This window comes from Cupressus sempervirens, chromosome 11 (assembly GCF_028749045.1).
Source record: "Cupressus sempervirens isolate cs-2001-9-10 chromosome 11, ASM2874904v1, whole genome shotgun sequence".
Lineage (NCBI taxonomy): Eukaryota > Viridiplantae > Streptophyta > Pinopsida > Cupressales > Cupressaceae > Cupressus > Cupressus sempervirens.
Genome location: NC_143128.1, coordinates 400961214 through 400988122, shown reverse-complemented (window position 1 = coordinate 400988122; position 26909 = coordinate 400961214). Strand labels below are relative to the sequence as shown.

At 38.0% G+C, this 26909-nt stretch overlaps 1 protein-coding gene across 1 annotated transcript in view; it reads right to left on the bottom strand.

Annotated features, from left to right (window-relative positions):
- Positions 1 to 26909, bottom strand: part of LOC149529869 (uncharacterized) — a 365125-nt gene that overhangs the window by 91466 nt on the left and 246750 nt on the right. The window contains exons 10-11 of the mRNA XM_089809053.1: positions 13121 to 13174; positions 12961 to 13002 (exon numbers count right to left, since the gene is read on the bottom strand). Coding sequence (XP_089665179.1) covers positions 12961 to 13002; positions 13121 to 13174 — 96 coding nt within the window. The remainder of the gene's footprint in view (positions 1 to 12960; positions 13003 to 13120; positions 13175 to 26909) is intronic.

Here is a 26909-nt window from a genome sequence, read left to right as displayed (position 1 = left end):
AGATTAATGCATAGCACTCAGTATGTGAACAGAAACAACAACAAGACCAGATATATCTAATAGCAGAAGCATATACAATCAATCATGTTTAATTGCAGAAAATTAACAGTGGCGAACCAAGTTGTAGCTGACCTTTTCCTTATTCGTTTACCGATACTTCCTTGCATTCAAATATAGCCAACAATGACAGAAACGATAGCAGCCTTGAAGGTCTGCACTGGAGGACTATAACTCTGTACTTCTCCCATGTCCGAATTTCACAATGATTCCACAGTATCCAGTTGTTGCCAACTTTTTGCCTTCTTACTTAGTGCTCAGTCCATGCACCTTTTTAATATTTTTTGATACTTAATATAAAACCAAATGTGAAGTCCCCATTTTTGTGAGCATCAGTTTTTACTGTTCGATGGTTTAGCCTGTCACTGGGTCCTTGTAGGCTAATACTGATGTTTAGAGAGGCCTGTTTTGGAGATATTTGGCATCCCAGTTGGCAGTTGGCTATGTTTTCATCTCCATATACTTGGCATATTTTGAGGTAATGCTATTTAGGATGTTTTGGATCCATTTTAATAATATCTACTATTTATAGTATATTAGTGATTCATAGAGAGGGACCCTTATTATTTTTGGTAAGGCAGTTGGATGTACAATGGATACTATAGTTAACTTCCAAGTTTAGACAGGACTGATAAATAATGATTATTTGTGGAGTTATGTTTTATTAATAATTATCAACATAGTACAATCAAATATTAAGTTATTAAATCAATGAGGCCATAAGACATCATTAAAGTGCATTTAATGAATAAATAAAGTGAGCAACCGAGTTGAGGGCATAATATAGAGTTTTTATTAAAAACTCAAAAAGTGGATTTGAAATTGAATTAAAAAGCACAAAAAGGATCGGCCATCTGGTGAAAGCATATAACTTTATAAGGCATTCAAACACAAATCAACCTCATTATGAATGAATGAACGAAGGAAAGATTTTTAATGATGTCCACGAGGCCATAAGCCTAAGGGACCCACAAAAACTCCTAGTCAGTCTGATGTGATTTCTCCAGCCTGTCTCTTTTATTGAATGGTCATTCGACTCTGTCTTTTGGAGAGTAATAACGTTTGTAAAGGGAACCAAGGGTGTATCATTTACAACATTGGAGATCGTGAATTCTTTAACATTTTGAGGTTGTGAGAGATCAGCTGAATTATTGCTTAAGAAGATATTCTAGTTGTGCATAAAAATTTGAAGAAATATCAAAGGGAGTGAGCACATTTTGAAAGTATATCAATTGCAAACCTAAAGGACAGTAATTGAAGCCATTGAAGAGTGATTTACCAGCATTTAATTGCAAAGTATATACAGCTGCTACAGGGGTGTGAACAATATCTTCTATAGTGATCCAGTACAGTAGCGTTAACAATACCAGCACTTAATTTCAGTATTATCAGAATTCATCTACAGCTGCAGCCGTACATTCATTTCCAGAATTTCATATATTTCCTGTCTTCATTTTCCAGGTATGGTGTTAAGTGAATTTTTCAAACATTTTATGAAATCTAAATTGAACATATAGCATTTGCAAGTATCACAATTGATGAAATTTGAAAATATTTCCAATTTGTATCAGCATCCATTGTTGAATTAATTAATTGCAACCGCATATCATTTCCTCACAAACACACCTGAATATAAAAAACCTGGGGCTTGCACTCAGCTTCGTCATATTTTATATTCCTCTCGTTCTGTGAGACAGTGTGCAGCGGGAACAGGAGTTATGTTGGTCTCTTGAATCTTTTTCATTATCATCAGTGAAGTACTGTCTCATTCTCACTACAAGCTGTTTTGATGTGAACATTTCCTTCAAATTGGCACTGGAGGAGTCTGTATCTTGTCTCTTTAACCTTGTTTCACCAGTTATCCTTTTATTCAATATTTAGGTCATTGATTACTTGCAGTAATTTTAAATAATTTTTCTAATCTTGGATTATATAGCATCTAATGAGTCTTCTGTTTTCCCTCCCCGCATTTTGGTTTGGTTTGAGAGACTGTTTTGATATTAAGCATAACCACTACCAAAACATGATGTTGTGGGCGTAATGTGCATCCTACAATTTTGAGCTCTTGCAAAAATATTGTAATTTATAGCACAAACCAACTTCATGAATTGAAGAAATTAGTACTGCCCACATCATTTCTTGTACTTTTTTGAAATGTTTAAAGACGTTAGCCAAGAGTTGCTTCTGATTCTGCATTTCTGGTTAAGTATGATGACAGAAATACAGCACCTATTTACTTTTCTTGATTTCGGGTAGATCAAATTTGGTGTGTTCTTTTGACTCTTGTTGTTACAAATTTACATTGTGATGATTCTTTTATATTTTTAACATATCGGAGCTGAAATTTGAAATGTATGGTATCAGCAAGGAAAAAATCTTCATAAGAATGATCAGTTATGGTAATTCCCCTGCAGTTAGAATCGCACATGTAAATGACATTACTATCTCATCCGACATTTTTTGTTGTCACATTTATCTTTGAGGGAAGATTAAACTTGTGGTCTTGCTCTTTTTTTTATAAGAAATGGGCTGAAGCCTACATTAGTTATTCTTATTTGTTGAAATTAATTCTAATTATGTGTTAAGCTCGAGTAGACTCAAACATAAGATCTCCTAGATGAGAAACTCACAAATTACCATTGTACTGTAGGCTCTTGCCTAACTTGTGCTCTTGCTTGCCTGTGGATCTATTGTTGAATTTTCTTCATTTTCTCTTTGATATAGTTAAAATGCATTTGTGCTATTGGTTTGAGGATGCAATCAGTTAACCTTTTAGGTACTACATATTTTCTTTGAGTGGTGATCTTTTCAATAGGTTGCAATGAATATGACATAATATAAATAAAAAACCAAGTATCTTCTAGGAGGGAAAGTTGATGGGTTTTGTAGATCTAGGAATAAAGCCCTTATATTTGTACAATTTTTTCAATCCTTCACTCCCCCATTTGATTAGCATGTTACTACTAGTAGTGAAGTTTTCCTTCTCACAATTCTCTGCAACAGGATTTGGGACTCCATTACCCCAACAGTATCATCTTATTGTTTTTTCATAATTTTACGTATTAGATTAATCTTTGTTTCTTACATAGAGAAGAGGAGAGGAAGGATAAACATATGCTATATTCCAAATGAGCACCACAACCAAAAACTCATGCAATATGAGATAAGTGGTATGTGTGAGAACATCCTTGTGGGAAGGGGAATATATTTTCAATTTAGTGGGACTCTATAGTAGCTTCATTTAATTCAATAATCTCATTTCTTCATGAAAATTATACTCATGTTTCCAATGACTGCTTCTAATTACATATTGAGAGACTCTGCACCAAAATTGCTTTGCTGGAGGGCCCAAAACCAGGATCATGCTATTCTCTTAAACTAAATGACGAATCTCTTACTTTCCTATAGTTATTTTGCTTGTGCACCTTTTATCTACACAAGTGCCACTTCAAAACCATTGCAAAACTTAGATAATGCTTTTCTTGGGCCCACTATTATAGATAAAGGTGGTTCATGTTATCATAGTGAAAGGGCCAATTACCACACATCTAGTCCATAGATCAAAACATGTAAGACTCGGTCGATACGATATGAACTATCAATTATAATATTATCTTTGATACATACAAGTATAAAAGGGGAACAACAAAGTTCAATCATGAATTGAAAAAGCCATCTGGTTTCCTCATGGGCTACCGAAATATATATGTATCCACAAAAGAAAATATGGAATATTTTTTAGTCTTATAAACACATGTTTAAACTGATAGAAAACACTGAATATCAGATTAGAAAGGTAGATGGTCCAAATAAAAATATTTCTGAATTTCATTCATTAAAAATTTAAAAGTAAATAAGCCATTTTCTGTCACATCGGTTCTGGTATATACTTTAAAGTTTATATAACCAACAGAATATGAATTACAACATTTAATTTTACTAAGGTGATTTGTAGTTGTCTTTAGCTCTACCATCCACAACTCCATGCCAAAACAAGCCACTTGAGCCCAAAGAAGTCCAGCAATGATTCCTTAAAATCTGATGTCATTTAGGCATATAAGCCTGACTCAAACATCATCCCCCTGAAGACTGATTATCAGTTCTCCAAGAAGTGATCTAATTATGGCATTGCTTTGCAGCCTGTACTCTGGGAAATCAGCAATGAATTGTAAGTCCAAGTGCCTCCGTTGAAGCAATTAGTCTTTTATTTTTCATGCTTTATGTATGTTTCCACATTTTGTATACACAACTTATAGGACAGTCTCAAATTTCAATAACAGGAAAAATTACTGTCAAGATGGACTTTGTTGCCTGTTCCCAAGCTCCCATTATTTCATCTAGCGGAGTATGCTGCCAAAAGTCGTATAGTTCTGGTTTTCACCTGGAGGAGCATTTGGTGAATAAATCTAGATAGAATGTCAATTTATAATGCCAAGAGTTTGTTGTAGAAGCCCAAAAAACTTATGGAGAAAATTTCAATTGCGTAGAAATGGAGCAAAGGTTATAAATTAGACTTGAAATTAGATCTTTCAACTGATCTTAACGTTGAAAAAATATGCCAGATCCTGTAAATTGAAACTAGCCATACTATGTAGTGTTGGATTCTTCATGCTGAAACATGTTATCATCATTATATGAATTGAAAAAATCAGGGAGATTTAGACTCGGGATTTGTTTTTCATTGCAAGAGTCTTGACATGGTCATCAACAGTATAAAACGAATGCCCTCAGATTGTCAAGACTCTTGATGGGATTTCATGTTAAAACGGTTGGGGTTATTCTGAAGCTTATTGATCAAATTTAGAAGGAAAGGCACCATTGTATACAAAGGATGGGGTTCAGAGATCTCCTGTAAGTGTGACTTGTGAATGGTTGTGTTTAGTGATACAATGATTCGGGAGTTCTTCCACTGAAAAAATTGTGAATCCTTGTAGTGTTCACACTTTGAGTTGGATGTCTGCATGCCAGAAAATTGCTCAAAGTCTTGGAACAATCTTAATAAGAATACTTCATTTGCAATGGAAGAAATAGAGAGTTAGGGTGCAAATTTGCTTAAATGGACTATGATTGAACTGTGGTGTTAGTTGCGACTCAATGCTATACACCCTAGGGACCTTGCATTTGAGGAAAGGGCTGTTGTCAACAGTATTGTGTCCTGTGATTTTAGTTTTGGCTATAATGTTTTGTTCCCCTACGTCTTCTGTGAAACAATATTTCTCTCGTCAGTCACAATCGATGGCGCAATTGAGGAAGCCATATAGTTTAGTAGGGAAGTAGTACGGCTAGAAGAGGATGTCGTACAATGTCTGAGTAGGAGAATAGCCGTATAGGGATGTCATATGGTGTGTTCAGGGTGGCCGTGCGATGGAGTGAAGAAGGTCATACGGTGGAGTTAAGAAAATGAAAGATCCTTGATAGATGCCCTTGCTGATCTGCTGTAGTTTTTAAATTAATAAACTATATTTTCCTGTGATTTCTTTGATGGTCTTTGAGAATAGACAGAAGTTGCAGAAGGTTTTGTTTTTGTTTTGTGTTTTTTGATAGTTTTCACAATAGTAATGAATAATGAACAATAAACATGAGAGGAGACTGAAAATAAATAAGAACATAGAGCCAAATCAGAATTGCTATAAATTGTACCAGGCAGATTTCTGATTTATAAAGCCAAATAATAAATCCAATGCAGTTTCAAGGAGCTTACATCCAACAATGATGCCAAACTGCTGCAAATGGCAGCCGTAAGACTGCAAGGAATCACGTCCCAGCTGAAAGAATCAATCTGTAATGCTGAAACCATAAATCTGCAACCTGAATCCACAATAAAGAATGGTGTACTCTATCCCTGATAGCAACACACACTGTCTGAAGAATCCAATGCCAATAACTGCTGAGGGCTACGTCCCAGCCAATCCAGAACCTAGGGTTTGCGTCCCAGATGAAGAATTGCTCTCTCAGAGCCAATTCGCAAAAACAAGTTTTTCAATATGCAAAAGATAATAAGAAATTAGGTCTCCATCTCCTTATATTCCCTTCCAATTGTAAATTGAACCCTAAAGGGAAATTACACTTTGCCCTTTAAATAAAATATAATCATTTTCCCAATTAAAGTCGTCCATGCTATAGGAAAAACATTACTTTATTAAAATTCCATAGTTGAAGGCACCAAAAAGTCTACAGATAGTAAAAATCATGTATAATAATTCGAGACCTTTCCAATGAGCTATAACACATAGGTGTACCTGATCAACTGAAGCCAAAATCCCCTCATTACTCCAAAATGGTTATATTATTAACCTTATTTTAATTTATTTAATCACCAACTTAGGAAATATTTAAATATATTAAAATATTTCCCAAATGGTCCCAAAAGGCCCAAAATGACCAATCAAACATGAATCTGACCTTGTCACCTATCTGTGCCTGATGCCGGACAAGATGGGTCAACTGGCAGTCCATCCCTAAAATCTAGGGATGCTCCTAAAAAGGAGACAACCCCAATCAACCAAAATTGAGTCCCAATGACTCCCCTACTGTGTGCACCTCTGAGAGAACTGTCACTGAATTGGGAGTTCCTCCTAAAAAATAGGAGATGCACTCTAAGTCTCCAAAATGTTCGCCGAGGTCTCCAAATGCCTCCTAGAGCACTCCTAGTCAATCCCTACAAATTAGGAACCCCTCCTAAATTGTAGGAAACCATTATTTACTGTTCCAAACTACTTGGGAAGCTCATGCATGACTCTCAAAGCCCCTGGGTTGGTTCCCTCTATGCTCTGCTAGCCTATGGGAATCAGATAATAGACCAACCTTGCTAGAAATGTTGTCACTAAGGAAGGGCAAAAATTGGGGACATGACAGAAAACTGTATGGGGAGAGAAGCAGCCATGGGTTTGGCTGTATGGTAGGCCACAGGGCCATATGGTACAGTTGAGAGAGATATCGGGCCGTATGGAAATGTTATGATGCAATACAATCAAGTATAATGCATGTTGTGCCAAGCTTGAGGTTTGTATGGTAGTGGAAGGTGTATGGATGGGAGATGGGTTCCATCAATGCAACCATAAACAAACTTAAAGTCTCAAATTCATCAGATTGAGTTGAACAAGAATGGAGATTGGACACGGATAAACTTCAGTTAATATTTGCAAACAAGATGGTGCTCTGATTTGCTAGATCCAAGCAAAGTATTACAGGCAATGGAATAGGGTGAGGGTTTAATCCCACCGAAACCGGAAATAGCCAAGTAGGCAAGATCTTTCACTTCCAAAACGACGAACAATCCAGAACCCCGATAGGAATTCGCAATATAAAAGAATAATCTAAATCACATACATACTACTACCTACATGTCGTGCTTAAATACCCATTAGGGAAACCTTTCCAAGGGTGTACAAAGATAGCTGATGGACACACCTACCTACGGAAACAATTAACTAAAAAATGGGTCCGAGATATACTAAACCAATTGGCCCATTAGGAAAGGTTTGATTAAATATTTATTTACTGATGGGAACATTATAGTCCTTCCGTCCCAAAATTTGCTTGTCCTCAAGCAAATGCAAATCCGATTCTTGGAAACCTTCTATAATCAGTTTCTCCAGTTTCGAGTCAGGTACCAAGTAGGTCTTATCATTGTAGTAAATAATATCATCAATAACTTTCTATCTTTCATCATGTATATCGCCATCCATCAATTGACATGCGAAATGGTTCTTGGAGTACTCGACCAATAGATGGGCCCATCAATTATCGAAGGAATGGGGCAGGGTGTTGTTTGTCATGTTTTTACTTGCAGCGTCTAGGATCTTATCATGTTTAAAAATGGCCTCTATCTTCTTGATTGTGACTTCCCTCGATCCTTTATTTGACATTCCTCTTAACAACACCTTATTGCCATCTGTCTCGAATGAAAAGTTCATCCTCTTGAAACTTTGGGTGTACTGGTTAAGGGTCTCCATTCACTGGATGCTCAAAATGATATAAGTATCAACCAAATCTATGACAAAGAAGTTATCTGTCAAGGTATAGTTTCCCATGGGAATTTTTAGCCGTGGGATCACATGAGTGCAGGGTAACAAGGTTCCCCTAGCAACCTTAACCTCAAATCCTCCATGCTCTACTGCACGCAAGCCCTTACTAGTGACTAAAGATGAATTGATGTAATTGAGTGTGGTGCCACTATCAATTATGACTGTGACTCGTCTAACGTGAAGTGTGCCATGAACCTTGAAGATACTACTTCTAGCCATTGTAGTGAGGGTAGTAGTGGAACCCTCTTTTTGTATCAGGGCACTTATTCTCTCCTGCTGGTTACTTTCTTCACCAGTCACTATAAGTACTTGTCCTTCGTCGTCATCGGGAAACACCTTAATATAATGAATCTTTCCCTTCCCAAGGCAGCGATTACCTAGTCCCCATGGTTCCTTGCACATGAAACAGAGCTTTTTCCTCTTGAGCTCTTACTGAGAGACTTCATCCAATAGAGGTTTTTTCTGAATTAGCTCATCTTTTTCTTCTTGTGGGGATGGTGTTGGCATAGCTGCGGGAGTTTTAGAGGAAGATGTGGCCATGTCATGTACCTTCTTAATAGCCTCGTTGAGTGCGCACGAGTTGAACCCTTCATCCAACCTCTTAAAGGCTCTTTTAGCCCATCCATGAATAACACAATTCAACATTTTCAGAGATGTCTGTGACTAATACTGACAACCTTTGGAACTCAGTGATATAATTGTCTACTGTACCTATTTTCTTTAGCTAAGCTAGATCTTTGGAGTTCAGTTCAAGATCCTTCCGATCGAAACGGTCAATGAGTGTCTCAGTGAACTCGACATAAGGTGTTACTTGGTCGTGGCCGAGAGTAACCAATCCATGGTGCCACCGTTCTTGCACCACTCCTTCCAGATGGAGTGCTGTGAACTTGATTGCTTCCTCTTCGGGCATCGGGTTGAGTTGGAAATAGGTGTCTGCCTTCAGAACCCATGTTTGTGCAATGATGGCTCTAGATCCATCAAATGGTGATAAGTTTACTTTTTTGATCTTTCTCCTGAGATCATCATTAAAATAACCACTATTTCCCCCACCTGAATATCTCATTCTTAGATCAACAGTCTCTATAAGATATATCACCTTCCATAGTCGTGTTCCTCCAATCTTCCCAAAGTTTTTCATGCATTTCCTAAAAAGTGGGCTCTCTTTCTTTGCATGGTGCTTCCATCCTTGGAAGGAAGATGGGTATCAAGGGTCAAGAGCGAGAGGGTTGAAAGTTTGTCCTTCTCGAAATAGAGTTGTGGCCATTCCCATTTTGTTCTATTGTCTTTCCCTCGGCCAATTTTTGTAGTGTTTCCTACATAAGCCTTTGGATTTCGTTGATTTGCATTTGGTTTCTGGCATCTGCTAAGCTCTCTTAAAAGATTCATGAGTTCTTTCGTAGGATCCTAATGATCTACCATTCTACCAACAAGGTTATTTTGCCTTCTTTGGGTATAAACTTGCATTCACTTCCACAAGCTGGTTGAATCACTAGCTCTGATACCACTGTAATGTTCCGTTTCCCTATGTCTCCTGTTAGTCACAGTTGATGGCGCAATTGAGGAAGTCGTATAGTCTAGAAGGTAAGCAGTAAGGCTAGAAGAGGATGTTGTACGGTGTCTAAGTAGGATGTATGGGTAGGAGAATGGCTGTATGGGGATGCCATACGATGTGTTCATGGTGGTCGTATGGTGGAGTTAAGACGACCGTACGGGGAGAAGTAGCCGTGGGCCTGGCCGTATAGTAGGCTAGAGGGTCGTATGGTATAGTTGAGAGAGATATCGGGCCGTACAAAAATGTTATGATACAGTATGGTCAAGTATAATGCATGTTGTGCCAAGCCCGAGTTTCGTACGGTAGTGGAAGGTGTACAGAGGGAGATGGGTTCCGTCAATGCAACCATAAACAAACTTAGAGTCTCAAATTCATCAGATAGAGCTGAACAAGAATGGAGATTGAACACGGATAACCTTCAGTTAATATTTGCAAACAAGATGGTGCTTCGATTTTCCAGATTCGAGAATAGTATTACAAGCAATAGAATAGGGTAAGGGTTGAATCCCACCAAAACCAAAAATAGCCAGGTAGGGAAGATCTTTCACTTCTGAAATGACGAACAATCCAAAACCTCAACAGGAATTCGCAATACAAAAAAATAATCTAAATCACATATATACTACTACCTACATGCCATACTTAAATAGCCATCGAGGAAACCTTTTTGAGGGTGTACAAAGATAGCCAATGGCCACACCTACCTATGGAAACAATTAAATAAAAGAATGGGTTCGAGATATACTAAATCAATTGGCCCATTAACAAAGGTTTGATTAAATATTGATTTAATGACGGAAACATTACATTGGCATCATTGGACATTCCACGAGGATATGTCTACATTATCAAGCCTGCATGCTCTTAGGTTGGCTCAATTTTTTCTTGGTTAATTATTGAGCCACATTCTCATGTTCGCATTTGCTTCAGCTGGTGATGTGGACTAAAGGATGCAATTATCATTGGGGGAGATTAATGTATTTGATCAAGTTGCTATGTTTTTTTATCCAAATTCAGAAATTAAATAAATGTCTCAATGTTTACAGCTCTTTGCATAGTAATTAAGTTTCTTTAAGTTAAAGAATAATACAGTGTGCATATCTGAATTTCAGATTTCAAATTTCCTTGCATTGCATTCATTTCAGTTTGAACACACACACACACACATATATATCAAAAACCCAAAAATTAACAAACACTGCAATCAAGAGCTTGTTGTGTAGTTAAAGCCAATGGGACTCTTACAGAAATGACGACCCCTCAGAAATGACCTGTCGGAAGAGATCCTTTGTAAGTGATCTTGCTGGGCTTGGACCAAGCTAATGTAATATCCCTAATGTAGAACCTGGAAGAAGTATGATTTAATAAGTTTTAATTGAAGACTGGAACTTATTACTAACAAGTACATGTAAAACATAACACAATAACCTTGGAATATAAGTGGTAAAGGTATTATCTATATAAGACCTTCAATATTGTGAGAAGGAAATAGTTTATTGATTTTGTTACCTTAGCAATCCACAGAGGACACGTATTGTGAGAAGAAATTTTCTAATATTAAAATGAGCTGTTAGAACTGAAAGAATATAGTTCATGGTGGTTGACATAGAGTGGCAATAGGTAATCACTGTTTTCAATTACTTAGATAATATCAACTGGCAGTAATATTAATATGGTGTCCACAAGGCTCGTAGACTGAGGAATATCCAATGTCTATCAATGATAATACAAGGTCACTCTACCATGATTATCAATGATCTGAATTTCTTCCACCCAGGTCATGAATGTATATGAGAAAATGATTGTTTCATAGTACATACTGATTATTAATTTTGTTTATCAATGCAATTCGTGAACTGGAAGCTATTATTGATTACTACAGAGAACATACTATCCAGAGGATACAAATGCCCCATTTATATCCTTTAGACCAACCAAAGGTGTAAAGAAGAAGACAAGTCAAAATGTCAGCAACCAACAGCAACCAACCATGGTTTATGAAGGTATTGACACTGGAGGAAGATGTCTTGATTGGCCAAATCTGATTCAAGTGTAGTATCAAACCCTTATCTGGAGGAAATCAATACACTTCATACTTTCCATAAATCTGATTGGAGGTTGTCATACGCAATAAGGTTATACAGTCAGCAAGATAGCAATCATTTGAATGACATTCAGAATAAGCAAAGGTGTTCTTCTACTTACTTATTATGGGGCAACTATAATGTTAATCAGTTAATAATAAACTGGTGACTAAAATAATCATCCAATAATTAATGAGTGGTTATGAACAATTAAGGAAGTTGCCTTTTCAACCGCACCTCTTCATTCTTGATCTCACATATATATTGGAGATTGTATCACTTGCAAAGGGCATGATTTTTGAATAGTGAATGAATATATAACAGTTCCATTGTGGATCACTCTGCTAAGAGCAACCGATTGCTAACCACAGCTGAAGGTGCAAGTATCTATATTTTATATTACAGATGGCATCATCCAGAAGCATAATTGATTCAAGATATATCAGAGACGGCTTCGTTGATAGTGCATAAAGATAAAGACAGATCAGACACAGCCTGTACAATATCCATTGTCTATTGTACCCAATATCTATACCATTGAGATATCACTTCCATTATATCAACCTGCACATGCAGCGTGGATCAATAGCACATAACAGAGACATCCATTCACGCTATTAATCATAATTTGTATTGCCATATCAAAAACAGAAGTTGTGGTTATTGTTACTCAGCCTTCTCATTGATTGGAAGCATATGTAATTGGAACTAAAGTATATTTCCATTACATTCAGCATATGCATTTGGAATTATTATTCATTTTCATTATAATTCAGTATATGCATTTGAAATCAATATTTATTTCCATTGTTCATAGCATATGCATTTGGAATTGGAAATCAAAATTGAGTATTTGATTGAGTTATTATCTTAGAATTGTGGAAATCTTTGTGGTGTCTCAAATCTTATAAAAAGGGACAATATGGCTAAAAACCCAAATTTTCCAAATAAAATGAAAGGATAAATAATACAGGACATAGTTTTAAGGTACAAACCCTCATGATTCACATTTGAATGGTAGAATCTCCAAAAGAAGGTTACAATTTTCTTTTGGAAGGTTAAAATTTTCTTTTCGAAACAAATGAAGTAACTATTAACCCTAACAACAACAAAGAGTATTCTTGTCAAGAGAAATGAAATGACGTTAAATTTCCTTTCTTTGATTCAGAGGACATTATAGAAGAGTTAAATAAAAGTGGATAGCACCCATAAATAAGAAGAACAGAGGATGAGGAAAGACCTGGTCATTTGAGCTTGTTCTTTGTGATACAATTACATGAATCTGTGGTAGATGGAATGAAAATTTGTTGTTTATGTCCATTTCTTCTAGATTAATATTTACATATATATAATATTACAAAAAGAAAAAGTGGAAAAGGAATGCAAATTTTGATACTTACACATGGTTTGACAAGCACATCGATAACTCGAAATGATGCTGCAAAATATGGAACCTACAAAAACATTAAATCCTAAAGTTGTTAGGAACTTTAAATGTTGATTAGCCAATTCTTTAGGACTATGACTTCTCATTGAGTCTTACAAAGCTCATTCATATAAATTGTAAAGTGTTTTCTTAGTAGGGCCATATGAAAGGGAGTTTCTAGTAAATTGTTTTGTTGATGAATCTACTTGTTACATATTACAAATTGTTATCAAAGTGAGTTTTATGAACACTTATTGCATGAATATGTCTAATCAAGCCAATCAACTAGGTCACTTCTTGCTTACATAGGTCAAAGCTGATAATTCAGCATTTGAACATCTTGAAAATGTATCATGTAGTGAGTTTGTTTGCAAAGCAATATAAAATCATCACTTGATGTAAAAAGTATCAGATTATCTATTTTTTCTTGTTCTTAGTGAGAGGTGTAAGATGATAGGCATATCCTTTTTTTCTATTCTGACATCTATTGGCATTGGAAATAGCTAAATAGCATTTTTTGCAAACAATTCTATTATTATAGAAGAAATATGGAATATCACATATTGGTGATCAAGGTAAAGGACCAAAGCAATGTCGTCGGTAGAAATTGTGTATCAGCTGACGGGTCCCTTCGGAAAGGATTGTGTATTAGCCAACGGGTCCCTTCGGGAAAGAAATTGTGTATCAGCCGATGGGTCCCTTCGGAAAGATTTTTGTTATGTAGCAGACATAATGTATCTGGCCGACGGATACCTTTGGGAAGGTTCCTTTGAAAGTATTTATAACCCCTTCGGAAGCATTGTAATCAGGATATCAGAACCTAATGTAATATCTTCGCATATGCGAATACTAATAAGGAGAGTTCTGCTGTTCGTGTTCGTGTTTATTTTCTGTGTGCGTTTCTTAATTAACCTATGCGGTAAACATTTGGCGTCGTTGCCCGATGGACCTGGTACGCAGGTAGGCGGATATGAATTAAATGCTGAATCAGTTGAACAAAGATAAGAATAAGTTGAAGGAAAAAGATGACATACGCGTTGCGCAAGAAAATTTAATTCTGGCTCAGTAGACAGAGCATCAAAGGAGATTTCAAAAAACTACTGAAGGAAACAAGAGCGCGGAAGGATTGTTGAAGGAGACCCGACAACAGCTTGAGTTGGTGGAAGAAGCGAGGGAGGAGTTTCTGAACCTGCATACGCCACGGGAAGAGAATCCTGACAGAAGGAGATCGACTCGCATGACTTGGAGTGCCGAGGGAGCACGAGCGTGGAGTGGCCTCTTCGTCCGAGATATACTTCCGGAACGACTAGCTTCGGTTGACGAACCCTCTTCTTCACCGAACAGCGTGGGTGTAGAAAACAGCACGGGTGTGCAGAACAGCGCGGGTGTCCAGAACAGCGCGGGTGTGCAGAACAGCACGGGTGTTCAAAACAGCATGGGACCTCAGAACAGCGCGGGTGCTCAAAACAGCGTGGGAGTGCAAAACAGCGGAAGTACACAAAAAAACCCCCAACATACAGTGATAATGGCAGGTCCGAAAGAAAAATTGCCTAAATTTGATGGTGATGAAGCAGCTGATCCCATTCGACATTGTAAAACATGTGAAACGATCTGGAGGGCAAATGGCATAATAGATACAAACGAATGGATCTGACAATTTCCCGCTACCTTATGGGGTGTTGCGATTGATTGGTTTACTGATACTGATCCACAAAAGTTAAACAGTTGGGATAACATTAAGGAGTTCATAGCAGAATTTCAACTTCTGAGCGACGATAATGAAATTGTAGCGGAGATATTCAATACCAAACAAAAGAAGAATGAAACAGTATGGGTCTTCGCTAGGAGGTTGAAGGACTTAATCAGTAAAATGGAGAATAAACCGGCAGATGGGCTCTAGAAAAGATGGTTCATTGAAGGCCTTCACCCGAAGCTGCGGAAAAAGATGAAGATTGTGCCACCATCGACATACATTGAAGCGTACAATCGGGCAATGAACCTCGAAAGTGATCAGAAGACAAAGAAGAAGAAGACCACCTCATCGGATTCAGATGACGATGAGCCTTCAGGAGAAGATAACAACGACAATGACGAGGGAAGTAGAAAGAAGGTTCGTGCCCTTCAAAACACATGATTCAGATGATGAAGGAATTCAAGAACATGAACAAGGAAACTAAGGGCAATGACCTATGGTGCACGGAGTGCAAGAAAGAAGGCCATACAAAGGGATCATGTCCGAAAGATCAATTTTGTGAGATTTGCCAGATCCTGGGACACTCGGTAAAAGAATGCCCTTTCAATTTAAAAACAAGAACACCGTAGCAAGTGTTCCTGTCACAGGAGGCATCCCTGTCAGGAGGGAATGGGAACACCAGTACGGAAGGTGCCACATTAGGTGGATACAGAAACAACCGGCACGGTCAAAATAACAACAATAGCAGCAACAACAATACAGGCGAAAGGAGTCGAATTTAGTATGATGCGAATGGTCCACCGATTGTTCAATGCCGCACATGCAATCTGTGGGGTCACTTCGCCCGAGAGTGTACAATGGTGAACACACCGAAGTTGTTATGCAGATGGTGTGGACCTGGTGATCATGAAGATGCTAGGTGTCTGAAGTCGGGAGTAAACTTGATCACCGCAGGACGAATGAAGAAGAGGTTTTGGCCATCACACGGAAGCAATCGAAAGTGTACCCCGACCCAGCAGAAGAAAAGAAGAGACTGGAGGAAGCACGGGTAGAGATCCAGAAAACAACACAGGCAGAAACGGCACACCTGAAGGACACGCCGAGTACTTCCGTGCGGAACTACACAGAACAGAACATTGTACAAAAAATTTTGCAAGCCGAGATACCTATCAGGATAAGTGATCTGTTGCTCACTATGCCTCAGCTTCGATCGGCACTCACAAACATCGTTCTCGCTGCTCAACTACCAGGAGAACATGGAAGGAAGCAGGAAAGTGGAGCAAGTATAGTGGACAAAAAGGAGAAGGAAAGTGGCGCAAGTGCAGAAGATCCGATGTTGTTAGCCCTCTCATTCGGACGCCATTCGACAGTCGTCGAAATGGGAATTCTCGAGACTGTATTGATGGAAACAATTGTGGACGGAGGGCCCGATGTCAATGTGTTGCCTGAAGACACTTGGAAAAGATTAGGACAACCGACATTATGGTCGCCTACATTCCAACCGTTAACAGCCGATCGACATGGAATCAAGCCATTGGGAGTCTTGACAGCACAACCAGTGACGATTGGAACACAACCATTCTTGTTGGATTTCGTCGTGATTCCACTGAAGCGGAGAGGATATGATGCCATTCTGGGCCAGGGATGGTTGATACAAGCCAAGGCAAAACACGATTGGAAGAAAAATACGTTATCACTTGAAAGCAAAGGCCGCAAGTATGTCATCGATCTACACACTCAGATGGTTGGAGAAGAAGCTCTATCGTCGGATTCCGAAGGAGAAGATGATGAGAGGAGGCAGAGTATGGAACCCGATCAGGAGGGAGTCCTACGATTGGAAGGAGATGATGATATGGATTCAGTAAATGGTCTTTACCACTGGCAGATAGAGGATTACGAGCTCTTTCCAAGTTGTAATATGCTAAGGATCGACGAAGGTAAGAAAGAAGGAAATGAATGTCCGAAGGAACACAGAGAAGTCGAAGGAGGAAATGAATGTCCGAAGGAACACAGAGAAGCCGAAGGAGGAAATGAATGTCCGAAGGAGCACAGAGAAGCCGACGGAGGAAATGAATGTCTGAAGGAACATGGAGAAGCCGAAGGAAGAAATGAATGTTCGAAGCAACATAGAGAAGCTGAAGAAGAAAACGCGAATATGACTGAAGCTGAAGGACAGAACATACAGTACGAACCCAAAAGAAGGAAAGATTCTACTGTACGACTGCGTAGGAAGAAAGTATTACGTCGAACCATAGATATAGCAGAAAGGTACCGGTAGCAAGGAAGACACATGATACGGTCTGCACAGGCAAGAAAGAGGAAGTGTTCAATAAAAGTTGTAGCAGTACAAAGTGAATGTGTTATTGACAAACAGAAGGGGCAGTTGACGGAGTCCATGGTACCGAGCTTCGGGAACAAATTGGCCGATATGGAGATGACACAGAACAGGCGTAGCAGGTTTCAACTCGGACAGTGGGTGTTGAAGTACGACGACCGAAATGAGATCAAACTAGGCAAGTTCAAAGTTAAGTGGGTTGGGCCGTATCAGATCCGGGAAGTAGGGGATAATGGAGCAATAAAATTATGGACTTTGGATGGACAGGAAGTGCCTCAGGCGGTGAATGGCTCGAAGCTGAAGGTATACCACGGTCGAAAGACTTCGACGTCAGAGAATGGCCTTCGGGCGACCCTTTCGTCATTGCAGACCGACGGTGACGACGGTCGAAGGGAAAACTGATTGCTATTTTTTGTGAAATAAAAAAAGAGGAAAAGGAAAAGTACCATACGGTTTAGCACCGTACGGATTTCACAGTAAAATATGACTGCCGTACGGCTTCCACAAGCACCGTACGGATTTCATAGTGAAGGAGTGCCGTATGGATTTCTCACAAGATGGAATGTGCCATACGGTTTTCAGAGGAAAGAGTCTACTGTTTTTAAGGGCAAGTACCGTACGACTTCTTGAGGGAAGGAGAATACCGTACGGTCTTTTATATCTGAAGGAAGAAGAGTATTGTATGGTTTTTGATATCTAAGGGTGGTGTACGGGTTTTAGACAATCCAAAATGTGGTACGGTTTTCAAGATGGTAGTACGGTTTTGTGGTAGTGTACGGTTTTTTAAAGAGCCTGAGAAGGATAATGTACAAAATTTGGAGCCAAATTTTAATTTGCATCATACGGATTTTGAAGACTTCGGAGGATATTGCAGTACGGCTTTTCCAGAAGATTGAAATAGTGAAGACGCCTTCAGATTTGTTTCATCAAAACCCATGTGCAGGAAGGAGGCATCCATATGCAATCAGCAAACAGTGTCAAGATTGAAGCCGTACGGATTTCATCACAAAAGGGTGACAGGAGGTTTTCTAAAAAAAAAAAACAACGACAGAATCAAGTTGTTCAGAATGAGTGATAGATGATGCCAAAGGGAAGGGGACACGTCCGTGGTTGCCAGAAAGAGTGCAGAATCGACAGATAATGATAGAAATGGTGTGTTCCGTGCATTTTTGTGTGGGTTGCGAAGTGCTAATTTGGTCCTGGTGGCCCACGAGCCCGCGGCTCGACCCCGCCGAGTGCGTTGCCCCCTAGACCCCCAGTCATTGCGGATATTAGTCGTGGGAGTTTGACCAGTGGAGAAGACTTGGAGCTGCTGTAGGCATGGAGTGTCTGTGTACCAGAGGCACTGGGAGTAGGTGTTGGCCGTGAGGCTGTCTTGGTGGATGCTAAGAGAGCTCGGGAGGAGCTAATCATCCAATTGGAGGTAGTGCAGTGACACTTGGTTCAGTGTACTCGAAATTGGAAGGTAGAAAGCAGCACAGGTGGCTATCAGGGTCAGATGTCAGATTGGCTAAGGTCACAGTGTTGAAGACCAGTTAGTCAGTCAATGTATTTTGGTTGTTGATTTGTCTCAGAGATTTTGTAATAGTCGTCAGGAGACGACTTTTCTTTTTGGGGGGGATGATGTCGTTGGTAGAAATTGTGTATCAGCCGACGGGTTCCTTCGGAAAGGAAATTGTTTATTAGCCGAAGGGTCCCTTCGGGAAGGAAATTGTGTATCAGCCGATTGGTCCCTTCGGAAAGATTTTTGTTATGTAGTAGACATAATGTATCTGGCCGACGGATACCTTCGGGTCTCAAAAAGTATTTATAACCCCTTCGGAAGCATTGTAATCAGGATATCAGAACCTAATGTAATATCTTGGCATATGCGAATAATAATAAGGAGAGTTCTGCTGTTCGTGTTCGTGTTTATTTTCTGTGTGCATTTCTTAATTAACCTATGCAGTAAACAAGCAACAATAATGGTCACACAATTGGCACATGGTAGTGGAAGACAACTATATTTCACTCAACATGTAAATCCCAATGTGCTAAGAATTGCAGATCTGTATCCATTAGCAATTTAATAGTGCAACAGTTGAATGCTAATTAGTGTTGCATTATATGACACTTTTTATATCTTCAACTAAGAGACCAATGTGCCCTCACCATATATGACGTAATCTATTACAATGAATCCTCGCTTCTTTTATTATCTGTATTTCTTGTAGTGACACTCATTCTTTCTTTCACATATGGGAAAAACCAGGAACGTTATGAACTTTGGGTAAGAGATTTGGATAGTGAGTAGGTACAAATTTTCTTGCCAATATAGTTTTGTTTTTATGAATGTTTAGTAAAAGGCTTCAATTGTTTATACACACTTTGAACCTGACATCAATTTCACCCGTGACACTCATAGAGGTCCAAATAGAAAAGTTGTTTGTCAATGTTGCAATGAAAAAACTTCTTACACAGTATTCAAAACAAACACATATATACTAATGGTATTTTAACATTTCCCTGTATAATCAAAAGCAGAATTGGTCAAACTTACTGTAATGTGCTGGTTTGAGACAGTGAAATTCCACAATTCTATAGATATAATTCAAGTTGCTAATAACGAAATGCTTATTTGATTCTCTATTTACAATGAAACATAACTGATAGAAAATGATTATTAATTCCAAACGCATAGGGTGCAAAAATAAGAAGCCAATTCCATAACAATGATCACAATATATAAGAGTTGTGTCTGATCAAACAATGAAATCTATGTTTAATAAACTGAATTTCTATCTCTGGCATATACAACAGATCCATTCTGATCTGTAGGCTGTCTGATATTATGACAATGATGTTGGCAAGTTGGCTAATGTGGATACATAAACGTTGTCATTTATGGCAACATTCTTATCAGTTAAAGTTGCATAAAGTAAATGTAAAGTTTTGGTTAGAGTTGATGAGGAAATTGTCCAAGTATGGCATAGGATAACTGTCAACAGAGGAACTATTTTAGTCAGCAAGCTTCATTGGAAGTAGATATATGGCCACAATTTTGGAATATGGTAGGAATAGAGAGTTGATATGATATATCTATGTTCACTAATATTAGCATGTCAGTTGAATGAGTTTCGGATAAAAAACATGAAGAGTGTCAGTTATCGCAGAGTTGGAGCACATGACATAATGGATAATATGGATAAGGAATTGAATTGTCTTGACAATTCAAGAACTTGCCAATATAGGGACAACATCCTAGATGTTAACCCTAACTTAGCAGATTGTGATGAAAAGATTTGATAAGTGTTTACATGTTTTGTTATTCAGTCCGACTAGAAAAAGTAAATGTGAAGGGTATATATAAGAAGACATTTTTTATATGCGAAGAATGGAAATGCTATGACTATGATATGCGAGCTTGATGTATCTTGGTATATGTATGGATGGATGGTCAGATGTGATCAGATGATAAATGGGCATGATTATATGTGAGGAATGCGCAAGGATGAATCGGATACTGAAGATATCACTATAGTGAGTTTTGGTATAGTATCTATATCTCTTATAGAGATTGTAATTCATTGTATGAGCAGTGAGCTCCTTTTGTATTACAACTCCTAACAGGGTTAAGGCCTCTAACAAGGTCTAGTCCTCTAACAAGGACAAATGTTCTAAAATGCATGTGATAGACTTCTAACATGGTCAACACTCCTTATAGAGTACTTTTTATTAGTGCATCATTTTGCGAATACCATCCATATCGAGGTTTTCCCTTAGCCAGGGTTTCCCTAATTAACAAGACATGGTGTTACAAGTTTCATTGTGCTATACACTTAACTTTTTTGTTTGTTTATTTATGCAAGTATATGGTTAATTTTTGAAATCCATATTTGTGAAAAAAGGTTGGAATACTGATTCAATTCCCTTCTTCCCTATTTCTAACAATTGGTATCAGAGCTTAGTTACTCAGAAGAAGTTTAACTGCTTGAGGAAGATCGCAATGAATTTAGCAGATTTGTACAGCAACTATGAAGCATTACTTCAGGGATTGGATCAAGACAACGATGAGAAAGAAAAATTAAAGAATAAACTCAAGGATGCACAAGATTACATCAAAAAGCTTAAAGATCAGATAGATGCTTCGAGAGCCAAAAGAAAAAAGTTAGCTGAATAGATCAAGGAATCAAATTCGGTTACAAAACTGAAGAAGGAAAATCAATCACTGAAGAATGAACTTGAGGTCACATCACTCAAATTAGTCAAGATATTAGATGAGAGTAAATCAGAAAAAGACAAGCTTGAGGAAGATCTAAAAGGTAAAACTATTGAATGTAAGAATTTGAGCACTCAGCTTACTAAGATAAAATCAGAATTTGATGATTCAAAGATTAAGTTTAAGGAACTTGAGAAGTATAACAACAGTGTAAAAGGTCAGCTTGTTGAGACAAAGTTACATCTTGATTAGTTATATCTAAGTACTGACAAAATTGATGAGCAACTGATGTTACAGTAGCCTAAAGGAGATATGATAGGGATTGGTTATATAGAAGGAAAATGTTCTAAGTAAACTGAGGTATTGGTTGAGCAAGAACCTGGAAACAATTCCAATCAGATTGAGCAACGTAGGGAGCAAAGGAAATCATTCAAAGGAAGATGTTATGTATGCAACAAATATAGACACATGAATAAAGATTGCAAAGGTATCATGGACACAAAACATTTTACTGGACATTGCTTCAATTGTTGGCTTTATGGACATAAATCACATAAATGCAAGATACCTAATCAAAGATCTAATGTGAGAACAAATGAGAGAGATAACATGACAACAAGAAGACCTATGGGAAGGAACAATGTTATTAACAATGGTGTCACATGCTACAAGTGTAATAACTTTGGACGCATAGCCAGAGATTGCATATTGCAAGTTAATCAGAGTGGACCAAGGTATGGAAATTCAGTTGTTACATGCTGCAATTGTAATAATTTGAGACATACAACTAGATATAGAAAATTCAATGGATTTGTGAACAACATGAGAACACCCAATGTCGAAAGGAAAAATAATATTGGAAGAAGGAACAACAATGTTAACAAAACACAATATGAAAGCATTGACAAGACTTTTGTGAGGGAAGGCAGCATTGCTAACAGCAAGGTATGGAATGAAAAGGATCAAGTAAGCGCAAAGAAACAACGACAAACACCAAAACCTCTACTTCAACCTATTTAACTAAAACAAGTTAAAGGGGGAGTACTTCAAATAATTATCAGACCCCAAATTCAAAGAAGCAAGGTATCCAAAGTAAACTTGAGGTCTGTTAGGCATCATAGATCTCATGGCTCAGTTCGTAAATGTATATTTGAAGATATGGAAGTTTTCCATAAGTTTAAGCATGTTTTGTTCAATTCTATTATCTTTTTGTACTTCACTGAATGCATTAATGCCAGACGGTTATGCTTCAAATCTAATGGGCAAGTCATAGCTAATTATCACGATTTGAGGTATAGAAGACTTCAGAGAGCTTAGAGTGAAGAGCTTGGAGGAATTCAAAGTATTTTGGAAAGATTTATTGGCAGGCCTAACACAATCATCATATGGTATTTTTCATATTGCGAAGTTGTTATTTTCTGTCAATTGCAGTTGTTTTTTAAGTTAATTAAACATGAATAAGCCTCAGCTATACAATGTGAAAGATAGACCAAGGTATCAATTTAAGAAACACCCATTTGTATTAAAGCAAGACAACCCTACTGGTGCATTTTCTCAAACCCCAGAAAGAGTTTTACATGTGGAAGACATTAAAGACTAAACACACTGTAAATTGGAGCCAATTGGTAATTAGGACATAAGGTAAGACTTAGAAAAGATTCACAATCCTGATAAGATCCTTAGACCTGAATTTTCACATTTAGGCAACCTAAACATTTTGTAATATGTTGACTGTGAGGAATTTGAAGAGCTAGAATGGATTAGGATAGTGCTGGGTAGGATTCAACACCAATTATTTTGGTTGGGAGACAAGCCTACAGTGATCATTAAGGAGTTAATTCACCTAGTGAAAAGATTAGACAATGCTAGCATAGTGCCTATGGCAACTAAGATGGTGAGAAAGGAAGTTGAGGTCAACACTGGTACTGAGTGGGACAAGAGGGCAATGACACTATCAGACATAAGACAACCAAATGTGAGGATTATAGATAAAATTATAGGGTATAAGATGCATTATAGCACAAGACATAATTCAGTATCAGTTGGAATCATACAAACTACTTTCAAGATGGTAGTTGATAAAGATCATTTTGATATTTGTGAGATTTGAAGGCAATAACTGTTTGAGAACTTAAGAAGGATTAAACATGACAAGAACTAAAAATTTAGATTTGGATCACTTATTGTGCACATCTTCTTTCATATAGTGCATAAGTTCCCAAACACACACCCTCATGCTTGGACAGATGATAAGCCTACCATGGAATTGCTTACAAATCACTACAATATACAATATAGAGGAGACATTACAATAGACCTATTTAGTATGTTTAAAGGTTTTCAGAAGGAAATGAAACAAAGATATAAGATAACAAGATCGGTAGTCAAGAAATATGAAAAGACAGTTTGTTTCATGGTTGAAATAGATGTTACATGTATAGAGGTTGTTGAGCCTAGAGAAATTTTTATTCACCTTATGGGATATGAGGTAGAGAAAGAAGTGTTAAAGTAGTATGCAAATGTCATGCTTGCATCACCTAAAGACAAAGAATAAAAAAGATGGGGCACATACAAGGAAAAGTTTATCCAAATGAGAGAATAATCATACAAGGTAACAAGAAAGAGGAAAGTTGAGAAGTTAGTAGAGAAGATTGCCATCCAAGAAGGTATTACCAAAGAGGAATGGGCAGAAATAAAAAAGACTAGTAAAGTTCCCTCAAGGACCAAGCTAGAAAGCATAAAAGAGTAAAGAACCAGAGGATGAGCCTATGATTGCAATTACCCCTGAAGTTGCAGAAATTGATATTGAGGAAAGGAAGAAAATGTAAACCTGATGTTAAAAGGATCACTGCAAGGATTGTGCAAGAAGGAAATTTAGATCAGATCAAGATACTATCTGAGGTATAATGATGATGATCAAGCAATTATTGAGAATTTTTATATTAAGTATTTGTTAAATTTTAAGAGGAATCTAGTAGAAATTAAGGGTAGTATTCCAGACCATGTACTTTACAAATTGGATGTGAGAAGATAATGAGCTTTAGAAGAGGACAATAAGATTAGAAAAGATAAGTTGTGTGAACTTTACACACTTATCACATATGATGACATGAAGATGATTTTGGAAAAGGAAAGGCCTAAGATGAGATCGGTAAAGATTATGGTATTTATGTGTGATAAGATTAAAGAGGAAGCAGAAAGAGCACTAATTGAAGTCTTGAATGAACCAAGTTCAAGCACATATCACATCACTCAGCTCACACAGAGATCATTTGGCATTACAATCAAGGAACCATTAGTCAACCCTATTGAAGAATCATAAGATATAAATCAGTTTTACAGCACTTTAAAGAAAACCATACTTCTTTGTGATTGGCATTCTAGTTACATTAGATGTTACACTAGAAGATAAGCAACAGGAACAAGACGCTTTCTAGGAGAATTTGATGAACAGTGGAGACTAACAAGAAACCATGATAGAGGCAGAGAACATAGTAGAACAAATTGATGACGATGAGGAAGATCAGAGTAATGAAGAGGATCAAGGTTAGAAGGATAAGGCAGATGATCATACAGAGATCAGATCTATTGTAATGAAGGTACACCTTCATTTCCCATAGCAGATACTTGTATTCAAGTGGATATTCAGTCCACTCCATTAGATTAGAGAACTATTACACAAGAAAATATCATTGCTACAATAGAGGAGGTAATTACACTTAGTTCATGTCATGTCCCCTCTTTTAGCTCAGTCTAGCAGAGACATGTGAGTTAGCTTATTATGGGGTCTTGTAGGCTGACAGGGTTGGATAGAGACCCAGTATGGTTATTCAGTGTTGGGGACTTGATGTTCTGGCAGTTATTGATCAATTGGCTCATCTGAGACAAACTGGTCATGCAAAAGCTTATATTAATGAGTTTGAGTGCATTGCAATTATGGTACCTAATATGACACAAAAGCATAGTGTGATGCTATTCATTGAGGGATTGCAGGACAGGCTTAAGGGATTGGTTCGTACTTTCTAGCCGGCCACTCTTAAGGATGCTATTGATGTGGCATTGAGATTGGACACCACTACTACCTCTTATCAACCATCGGGGAATATACAAGCACTACAGAGACCTCCTTTTTAGGCTAAGGATACACCACCTCCACCTCCCAAAGTGGACTTGGATTCTAGAAATGAACTAAGGAGGAGGATATTATGTTTTTCTTGTAAGGAGCCATGGGTACTGGGACATAGGTGCCTTGGGTAGGGAAAGACACATCTTATTGAGGTCATATCAGATGTGGACAATGAGGAGGTTCGGGATATAAATGACAAAGATGATGGTGTCCAAATTGAGCTCGAAGATGCTGAGGTAGTAGTCGCAACATAGGGGACTATGGCTATGTTGTCAGGTGCACCAATGATTCACCTCTTCTACATCTCGGGTATGATCCATGGGCATACTGTGTATTGTTTGGTGGACAGTGGGTCTACACATAATTTTATAAATACAAGAATGGTAGACCGATGTGGTCTGCAAGCACAAAATTTTTGAGGAATCGATGTGACTGTGGCCAATGGTCTTACTTTGCAATGCGTCAAGGGTATCCCACAGTTGAGCATAGGCATGAAAGGATACACCTTGATAGATGACTTTTACATGTGTGATCTAGGGGGCACAAATGTAGTTTTGGGTGTACAGTGGTTGCAATATTTGGGGAGATGCAGCCAAGATTTCAGGAAGAGACAATTGGAGTTTATGGTGGGGAGAAGGAAGATTGTGCTCAAGGCATGCCCACTTCCATCTTAGGGTGGATCAGCTAGGAGTATGATTATTGATCAAGACTCAGATAGTAACAATGATTTGATCATAACCCATGTCCCTCAATATCTCAACACACAGGAGTGGGTGCCTTAGATTTGCCATGAATATTGTATGAGGTTTGGGACGGGTTGCATAATAGGACTATTTTGGGACCGGCTATTGGTCTGAATTTTGATAGGAGGACAAGATGGCCATTTGTTTGGATTCTTGGGCACGAGGGTATTCAGGGGTGGATACTCTACTGTGACGATGTGATCTACTTCACTTCTACACCTTACAGTGGGGATTATGTTTGTCTTGACGAGACACTTCAGGTTTGGGGTCGATCAGTGCTTTGTATTTGGATTGCTTGGGATTGTGGAGGATTAGTGTTGTATTGCTTGTGAGCACGCATCTCTGAGAGGGGAGGATTTTCATGTCCCCTCTTTTAGCTCAGTCTAGTAGAGACATGTGAGTTAGCTTATTATGGAGTCTTGTAGGCTGACAGGGTTGGATAAAGACCCAATATGGTTATACAATGTTGGGGACTTGATGTTCTAGCAGTTATTGATCAGTTCGGAGACGTTCCTTGTTTTTAGGAGGCAATTCCTACTTTTTAGGAGGTATGATCTTGGCTAGGGTTGGGTCTCCACGAGATTACTCTTTGGGTTCAGTTTCAAAGGGATAAGGCTTGTTTCCTAAATTTTAGGAGCATCCCTAGATTTTAGGGATGAGACTGCCAG